Source organism: Coptis chinensis, chromosome 2 (genome assembly GCF_015680905.1).
Source record: "Coptis chinensis isolate HL-2020 chromosome 2, ASM1568090v1, whole genome shotgun sequence".
NCBI lineage: Eukaryota > Viridiplantae > Streptophyta > Magnoliopsida > Ranunculales > Ranunculaceae > Coptis > Coptis chinensis.
The window spans coordinates 6,039,246-6,049,254 of record NC_141457.1 but is presented as its reverse complement, the minus strand read 5'-3'; the positions used below and the strand labels follow the sequence as shown (position 1 = coordinate 6,049,254).

The 10,009-nt window shown below is 35.6% G+C and overlaps 1 protein-coding gene across 1 annotated transcript; it reads left to right on the top strand.

The window, feature by feature from the left end:
* The first annotated feature begins 581 nt into the window (after positions 1-581).
* On the top strand, positions 582-1,732 carry LOC147514557 (uncharacterized). The gene is made up of 2 exons (XM_086592621.1): positions 582-995; positions 1,055-1,732. The coding sequence occupies exons 1-2, from the start codon at positions 582-584 to the stop codon at positions 1,730-1,732; spliced, it is 1,092 nt and encodes a 363-aa protein (XP_086448747.1).
* The last annotated feature ends 8,277 nt before the right edge of the window (positions 1,733-10,009 follow it).

Here is a 10,009-nt window from a genome sequence, read left to right as displayed (position 1 = left end):
TATTTCTACTAAATTTCAAGTCTTGTTCTTCTGTATAAAGTTTGTAGTGGAGGTGCATCTGTTTTGGTATGTTTATATCAGCGGTGAATTGGGTTACAAGTGACGCTAATACCATTGAGATACAGAACGCTCTGTTGAAAGGAAACTAGGTCTTGATTCGCCGATTTCCTGTGTGTTAGTTAGGGATGAATTGCTGAAAAAAGAATTTTTCCATTGATAGCTGGGCTCTTTCTTGTGGTGGAGTGTTAGTCCTATTTTGGGTTTTCTGAGCTGGTAGAATATCACTTTATGATGATCTCGCTGAAGTACTTTTCAGAGGCAGTGATCCAATTTCAATTTCAGTTTTATGAATAACTTTTCGATGAGCCTTTTGGAGGGTGGTAAGAAAGTGATTGAATGTCTTTATCTTCTGGGTTTGTGAAGTCGATTGTGAGATACAATTTGATTATTTTTGTTATTTTCGGAGTTCAACCGGTTTAGTTTTTGTTTTCTTCAAAGATTGGAGTTGTATAAGTGTGAGTTTGTTGGGTTTTGTAAGCTTTCCTGAAGAAGCCATGATTACATCCTGGAACTATCGGGGAATGGGCTCTTCTGAAGCCATTCATAGTGTTTCAGCTTTAGTTAAGAAGTTTGATCCTGATGTTTTATTTTTAGTCGAGACTAAATTATTATATAAGAAGTTGAAGCATGTACAGAAAAAGCTTAAGTATCCTCAAGTGTTTGCAGTTGATCATGTTGGAAGAAGTGGAGGCCTTGCTGTTCTCTATAAGGATAACATTTATTTCTCAGCGGTGGATGGGAACAAAAATGATATCTTTGGTACATTTTTAAATTACCTCTCGAATGTTTCATGGCATGTATCTTTTATATATGGAGATCCTGTTGCTCATAAACGAATTGTTGTTTGGAACTATTTAAGAGATTTGCGAAATGTTCTTTCTGGGCCTTGGTTGATTTTGGGTGACTTTAATGCCATTACTAGTTTGTCTGAAAAGGTAGGGTGGGAATCCCACACCCTCTAGGTATATTGATGATTTTGTTTCCCTGATGGAAGATCTTGAGATGGCCAATCTTGGCTATCATGGTCCTGCTTTTACTTTGGTTGAATAATAGATTAGGGGCTGCTAATATAAGGGAGAGGATCCACCATGTTGTTGCTAATGATGAGTGGTTAAATCTCTTTCCTCTGGTTTCTGTGGATCATGTCACTACTCCTTCTTCTGATCATGTTGCCTTAGTTGTTTATGTTTCTAGGAAGGTTGATAGTGGCCCTAAACCCTTTAGGTTTCATGAGATGTGGACTAAAGACCCCTATTGTATGGATGTGATTCAGCATTGTTGGCAGACTCATGTTCATGGGTCTCCTTCATTTAATCTGAACTCTAAACTTGTTGAACTGCAATCCTCTTGGAGGGTTTGGAACAAAACTTATTTTGGAAATATTTTTTCTCAAATTAAAGAGGCTAAATCTACTCTCTCTTCTCTTCTGGTTGGCCCTATTTCTGATCTCGTGCTAGTGGAGATTAAGAATATAAAGGAGCATATCTTGGAGTTGTACAAAAAGGAGGAATCATATTGGAATCAACACTCAAATACTTCTATGGTTTTGGAAGTTGATAACAATACTAAATTCTTCCATTCTAATGCTGGTTTCAGACGGAGAAGGAATAGTATTGACAAAATTCAGAATGAAGCAGGTCTTTGTGTTACTTCTAGACCGAAAGTTGCATAAGAGTTCATTTCATCTTTTGAGGATACTTTCAGACCTCCACCAAATCCAGCTCTTCTACCTTCCCTTGACATCATCCTAGATTTGTTTGAACCTTGTATCTCTATCTTTGAAAATGTTTCTCTAACTAGATGTCCATCTAGAACTGAGATTAGAAAAGTGGTGAAGAGTATGGGTGGTTTGAAACCTCCGGGGCCTAATAGCTTTCTTGCAATGTTTTATCAAAAGTATTGGCGACTGGTTGGGGAGGATCTAGTGAGGATGGTACAATGTTTTTTTTGATAATGGCATGTTTGGAATATACCTCAATCAAACTTACATTTCTTTGATTCCTAAGATTGATTGCCCCTCAAATACTTCTCATTACAGACCTATTAGCCTTTTTAATGTCTCTTATAAAGTTATTTTTAAGATCCTTGCAAATAGGCTGAGAAGTTTACTGCCTAAGTTTATATCACCTAATCAAGGGGCTTTTGCTCTCAAAAGATCTATTGGAGATAATATAGGAGTGGTTCATGAGATTGTGCATAAAATAAACTGGGTTAAGAAGGGCTAAGAAGAATAAACTGGGTTTGTTTATATCACCTAATCAAGGGCTAAGAAGAATAAACTGGGTTTGTTTGCTCTTAAAGTTGATATGTCGAAAGCTTATGATCAAGTTGATTGGGGAGCTCTTCTTGCTATCATGGTTAAACTAGGTTTCTCGAGCAAGTGGATAAGTCTAGTGGAATTCTGCATATCCACAGTGAAGTATAATGTCTTGTTGAATGGGTCCCCCCTTAGGACTATCACACCTTTGAGGGGACTTAGACAAGGGGATCCCTTGTCCCCCCTATCTCTTTATCATTCTCACCGAGGCCTTGTCAAGACTTCTTCTTCAGGCCCAAGCTGCACAAGATATCTCTGGCATTAAAATCTCGAGGAGGGCACCTAGTGTTTCACATATGCTCTATGCTGACGATCTAATTGTTTTTGGAAAAACTTCCCCTTTTGAAGTTCACAAAATGAAGAAGATTATGGACCTTTATTGTAATGTCACTAGTCAGATGGTGAATTTGGATAAGTCCGTTATTCTTTCTAGTGGAGGTACTTCTCGAGACATCCAAGAAACTGTAATGCATACCCTTCAGGTGAGACCTATTTCTGTGAGAGATAAATACTTGGGTCCTCCCATTATTTTCTCAACATCAAAAATCCAGGACTTCAACTTTCTTTTGGATAAGGTACAAGGGGTTGTCTCAAATTGGTAAGGAAAACTGCTTTCATAGGCAGGTAAGACTACCCTAGTTAAGGTTGTTGCACAGGCAAAGCCTATTTACTCCATGTCTGCTTTTTATCTACCTCTTGATATCACCTCTAAAATGGATAAAGCTTGTTGTAATTTTTGGTGGAATGATGCTGATAGTAATGCTATTCATTTATGCACCTGGGAAAAGTTATGTATGCCTAAAGCTAATTTGGGGGGTTAGGGTTTAGAGATTCTCATCTTTTTAATCTAGCTCTGCTCTGTAAACTCTTGTGGAAGACTGTCTCTGAGAAATCTTTATGGAGTGATCTTATGCTTGCCAAGTATGAGAAAGATCTGACTCTTCATAATCATGTTGACCCCTCCTCTGGGGTGTCTCCTATATGCAGGGGTTTACAAAAAGTTAAGAGATTTGTAGAGTTGGGGGCTATCTGGAGTATTGGGGATGGTGCCTCTGTGAAATTCTAGACTGATCAATGGATTAAGGTGATGGATAAACCATGCTCTCTAATTGACATGGTTGTGCCTCTGCCACCTTTGGTGGATCTTAATCGTGTTAATGAGTTCATTAATCCTAATGGTTCTTGGGATTGTGTGGGACTCAGTGCTCTGGTTCCTAGTTTAGTTCTAAACTCTATTATGAGTATCAGTGCTAAGCCACCTTCTTCAAATAAGTTAATGTGGAACCCTGCAATTAATGGAAGATTTTCTATGAAATCTGTGTTCAATTTTATTAGAGCGCTGGAAAGTAATCTTGGCCAGTGTTCTTCTGCTCAACAATCATATGATTTGATGATTATTTGGAAGTTGAAAATTCCTGCAAGAGTGAAGCTTTTTCAATGGAAAATTGCAAACAATCTCTTATCTACTGGAGCTACTCTTGAGCAACACCATGTTCCTGTGGATAACTGTTGTGTTTTCTGCAATAATCATGTTGAGGGTTTCCAACATCTCTTCTTTACTTGTCCTTGGACTACAAGGCTTTGGTTCTCCTCTTGGCTAGGTTTAAGGGTGGATTGTGATGCTTTTATAACATAAACTTGGTTTAATTACTTTAGGAGTAGAGATAGCAGCTATGAACATTTATCTCTATATGCTTTCTCTCTTATGTACAATATATGGTGCATCGAAATGAGTGTAGGTTTAGTTTTATGAAACCTAACTTTATCTCTGTCTTAGAGAAAGTTTTCTTTGCTTGGAAAGAGTGGATGACTGTAGATAGTGATCTATCTCACATCTCTCTTGATGTTGTTTTACCTTGCACAGAGGAGAATTGGGTTGCTTCTCCCTTCGGAAAGGTTAAAGTTAATTACATTGGCTTGTTATTGTGTGCTAAGAAAACAAGTGTGTCTGCTATGATTATTAGAGACTGGAATGGAGGATGCATTGCTGCTACGCAACAAAGTAGAGCTTTATAAAATAATGAAGCACATTTGTTAGCAGCTGAGTTTGCAGTGGACTTGGCCAGGCAGAAGCATCTATTGGAAGCTACTTTTGAAGGCACCAGTAAAGAAGTTACCAGGATTTTGACGGAGCCTGAAAAAAATTCAAATTGGACCTGGAATGCTATTCTAGAAAGCACTCATGCCTCTTTAAGTTCTTTTCCATTTTTTTGATTTTAGAACCACTTATGTAACTGGAAACTCTTGGCCAATAAGTTTGGCTGACTGGGCTAGATCATATGGCCAATATGTATTCTCCGGATGCTATTATGTATGTTTTAATATAAATATATCTATGAAGATTTTATCAAAAAAAAAAACTAAGTTCAGAATGTATTTTAGTTGCTCTTAAGAAATTCCAGTGATTTTTCAAAAAAAAATCACATCAAAATTTGTTCAAAGTTGCTGACGTTGTTTTAATGTATATTGCTACTTAATGGATTGTGCATGAAGAGTGTTAAAGAAGAAGAAGAGAGAGTTGTGGTTTTATTTTGAATTTGTTGAGATCCAACGATTTCAAACAACCACATATATCTAAACAAAATTATGTGTGATGAGCAAGAGACAAAGTCACATCAAGGGGGACAAGGAGAGAGGACAGAGAAGTGTTTTTTTTTTCTCTGTTGGAGAGAATTGTTTGTTTTGACATGGGCAAGGGCAAAAGTGTCAAATTTTTGTTGAATTGGTCAAAATTGATGTTTTTGCCTGGATTGAGAAGAAATGGTACAATTTCTTGCCTTGTTTAGGATATTAACAAAGTTCAAAGTTCAAACTAAGTCCACTTGCTAATACTCATGAATGAAATTGATATTTCATTCTTAAAACTGCACAAACTAAATAAAAAAAATATATTACGCTTTATATGAATTTACTACACTAAACTTCGTCCATCCGCTCAGAGATAAACCTTCATTTTAGTTTCTAGAAAGGAATTGCTTGTTTCTAGCTTGTATGTGTTTATTAAGAAAAACATATCAATTAAGAGAAAGTATAATGGGTGGATGCATGAAAGTATAAGGAATTTGAAACAGTAACCCAAATCTCTTAATTCCTCCGTAAATCACTCAATTCCAACCCAAATCCCTAAAAACAAAAAAACCAGCAAATCCCAACAAATTTTCTCACCCGCATTTTAATTTATTTTTTTTAAGTGGAAATTTTATCGATTGATGATAATGAATTTTACAAATAATTAGGACAAGCGTCTGAACAAGTCAAGCGTCACTTTTTTTCCCCGGTTTGTGTCTTGTGTGAAATCACTTCTGGCAACAATGATGATGAAGAAGAAGAAACAGGCTTTTCGAACTTGAAGTCAGTAATCGTTTTTTGATCGGTAATAGTCATGCATGGGCTAAGATTGTTCTTCAATTTGGGGTTGTGTTAAGGATTTCTTTATGATTTTCTTTCTCACCATTTTAGTATTTGCTATGCCTAATAAGACTGACAGTCATGGTCACAAATTTGGAATTCGACATCAATTCAGCAAGAGTGCAAACGTGAAATTTGTACAAATTCGATTAAAAAATTCAGAAAAAAAAAACCATAAATAATAAAAATATAAAATATTATGTTGTGTGATTGCGAATCATGCTATAATAACTTTGAGCATATATTGAATCCAAATTTGCAAATGTATTTGCAAAGTCTTGTTATTATTTACAATCTCCTACAAATATTTGCAATTTTGAATATAAAATTTTAAAATACATGTATAGAAAGTTTATCCATCAAAAAAAAATCACTAAAAATTGGTGAACATTGAGAATTTGGAGACTTTTAGCTTTTTAATTGTTTATTTGTTTTAAAAATCGGTGGCTAGTCAATTCAGAGACTTTTTAGGTTTTATTGGAAAAATCATAGATTTTTGTGACTATGCCGACAATAAGCCAAATTTGTATATAGGTTTTAGTCTGGCTTGGTGTTCCCATTCTGCTATATTTGGTTGCCGCAGTTGCAAGTCTACACGCACCAGTTTGTGTCTTTTGTTTCTGCTACTATACAGAACTATGGAGTATGTCGGTTATGTTTGTTGAATTACACCTCTCATCCTTTACGGTGTAGGTTTTTGGCTTCGTTTTCTCCTCTCCGCCCGCCTTGGTGTATCGATACATTGGCATTGTTTCCTGTCAGGCCACAGTCGCATCTCTGTTGTGCACTTGGTGGGGCATTTTCATTTGGAAGTGTCACTTTGACGATTGAGACTTTCGGATCTAAGATTTTATTCTCGAGGCCTTCTTTATTCTCACACCATTTATTCTCAAGTCTTAACGAGTAGAAATCTAAATGAGTACTCAATCTAGAATATCTCTCTCTTTCTAATTAATAGTTTTTTTTTTTTTTTTGGAAACTCACTCCAATTAATTGCTTGAATGGCTCAATTATTGCTCAAATACAAAAACAAACCCTAAATGGAAGAAGTTTTTCAAAATTGAAATTATTGAAATCATATCTTAGATCGACTATGTCAAAAGAAAGACTAAATGGGCTAGCTTTAATATCAATTGAAAATGAATTTCTAAAGAAAATTAACATGGAAAGCTTAATTGATTATTATATTTTGGCAGCTAAAAATATGAGAAGGCAAATATTTCGATGATACATTTTGTTTTGATAGAAGAGGACCACATTTTGTTGTTTGCACAGGGCCATTGAAAACTCAGAGACGACCTTGATGAATACAAAAGTGGTTTATCGAAAATAATAATAATAATAATAAAACTTTGGTTATCTCTCAAAAAATAAAAAATAAACATCAACAAACAAACAAATTATGTAATGTGCAACACTCATATACTTGAGATGGCCTTGCAAAATATTCTTCTCAGGGTTCAACAAATATTGTTTCTTACTCGACTCGACATAGTCATACTTGAACTTTATATGAGGTGGGGTTATAAGCATTGGAGAAGCTATGTGTTGCTCATATATACATGTCTTACAATTAGGCATTCAGGCAGTGTGGCTTACTTGTCACCCTATAATGAACAAAATCTTGGCCCAATTTTAGGTACGCTCACCACCCAATTAAAAGAAGTAATGTTTGTGTAATGTTTTTAAAATCTAAATTCTATAGTACATACCTTTTTTTTGCTCAGTAAGGTTAAATTTATTAAATGAAAAGGAAAGTACAAAATTTTGTGGGCGACTATGGAAACAGCTCCCTTCAGACTATATGAGACTAGAGTTCATTCTTTTCAAGGCTATGAAACTCTTTACAGCAAGCATTTTAACAAAATCTATAGTAAACTTGAAATGGTACTTCCCAAGTGTGCAACCAACCTGGTTTACCCACATGAATCTCACTATGACCCTATAGTACATACAAATTATTGACATGGGTTAACGTCATATATTGACTATTGGGTTAACTAGGATTTCACATCTAGTGGGGGGTAAATCCTAATTGGCTCATCTATTGGGGGGGAGGAAGGGGAGGTAATCCTAGTTAACCCTTGACTATTTGACCAAACAATTAACAATACATTGTCGAGTGGCACTGTCTTCTATCTTCACCAGTTCATTGTCCATCTCCAGGGCCGGCTCATCCATGTAGCAAAATAAGCAACGGCTTAGGGCCCCCAATATATTCCAATGGTCCAGTCCAGTCCACTATCGCGGTAAGAGAAAAAAAAATGTTTTTACATTGGAAACTAAAGAAAAAAAAATGGTATACAGAAACAACAGACCCTTCGTTTCTCTCGCCTTCAGCTTCTCCACCATTTCCCACGCCTTCAATTCTCAAGCAAAAAAATGCATGCCTCCATAACTAATCAACGTTCTTGTTCACCTCTTTATAAAACCAATAATACACTCTTACCTCTATCATCTTCTTTTTGCCTTATTTGGTTTTATAATCCCTCATTCTCTCTGACTCTTTGTGTTCTTCTTCTTCTCTCTATTTTCAAGAAAGATAAAAGAAAAGAAAAAGTTGGGGTCTTTTTTTACTTTAATTGTTAAATTGTTATCTTCTAAATTCTAATTTAATTCCACTCAAACTCATTCTTTTCTTTTTTGGATAGTGGATAGTGGTTTTAACAGGTATAATTGGACTAGTTGCTTAGCCAAAGTGGTTGTCGTGGTCTCGTGAATTGTCTACTTTTTTACCCTATACTTCGAACTCGACTTCGGCTATCAATTAAGCTTCATCTCACGGTGATTGTTTCCATTTTTATTTTTATTTTGGTATGTTATGTGACTATGTGAGGACTTATTGCTTGCTGCTTGCATATTATTTTACTGTTTTGACATGAGCTGAAAGTATAAATCCAGTAATAAAAAACGTCAAGAAAATAGAAAAGTAGATGAGGCGATTGAATCTCAAAAAGGAGCTATTTTTAAATTTATAAAAAAATTATAAACAAAGTGAATCGGTTAGTTCAAGTGATAATTTAATAAATGAACAACCTGACCAACCAATAGAAGTGGATAATAATGAAAATATAGAACACAATTGATACTGATCCTAATATAAATTTTGCTCCTAGTGTTTCTATTCAAGATAACATTGAAGAAAATCAAACAAATGAAAGAAATGATAACTCAACAGAAGACTTTCTTGGTAGTATTGATGAGAACCTCAATGAACAATCCAACTCTTTAGTTCAAGATATTTATGACCTTGGACGATGGGGTAAAATTGATACAAAACTAAAAGTTTTGTTAGTTAAGAAGGGTCCAATTAGAATTAATGACGTAGAATTTCCTATTGATATTGTTAAATTCTATGTTAGTGGTGATGCTAGGAGAGTTGTAACATTGATATATTAGAGAAACCAAGAATAAGAACAGAGAAGACTAGAGATTGATTAGGATTAGAGAGTTCTTGGGTCTGAGAGAGAGTCTCAGAGAGATTGTTCTCTACCCAGAGTTACATACTTATACTAACCTAAAACATGATAATAGAAACTACTAGATATGGATGTCCACACTTATAGAAACATGGGACTTTCCATATTTGACATATTATAATACTGACATATTCTAATACTGATATATTATAACACTCCCCCTCAAGCTGTAATTACGCAAACTATGCAAATTACAACTTGGATTACAAAAAACAAAAGATAAGAATACTGCTCCCCTTTTGCATAGAACTGTATTCAGTTGAAGAACTCGAACAACCTGTTGAGACGCGTTAAGAGTTTAAACTGTCGGTGTAGGCAATGACCTAACCTGAATACTGAAGGTGTACCTCAGTCACAAACTGAAATCATAACACCAGTGTAGTGGCGTGCTGCTTGGCTACTACTCACTTCATTCATTGTTATGGCCGTCATAATATAAATTGAAAACAATAACAGTGACTTGATGTGCGCTTCTTGGTCGCTACTATCAATATCACCGCATGTCAACAAAATACTATTATGGGTACTCACGAAACATACGCATGATTGAGGCTTGATCGCTACACGAAACATACGTCGCGATTGAAGCTTAATCGCTACACAAACATACTTGCGGTTGAGGCTTGATCAAGCACCTGAAACATACGTGCAGTTGAGGCTTGACTGCTACCTGAAACATACTTGCAGTTGAGGCTTGAGTGCTACCTGAAACTTGTTTGCAGTTTAGGCTTGACTGCTACCTGAA

What these genes read in the sequence shown, in the direction of transcription:
- LOC147514557 (XM_086592621.1), top strand. Translation starts at nt 582, where the DNA reads ATGGGCTCTTCTGAAGCCATTCATAGTGTTTCAGCTTTAGTTAAGAAG. An exon ending in TTACTAGTTTGTCTGAAAAG is followed by an intron (nt 996 to 1,054) that starts GTAGGGTGGGAA and finishes CCCTGATGGAAG; the next exon opens with ATCTTGAGATGGCCAATCTT.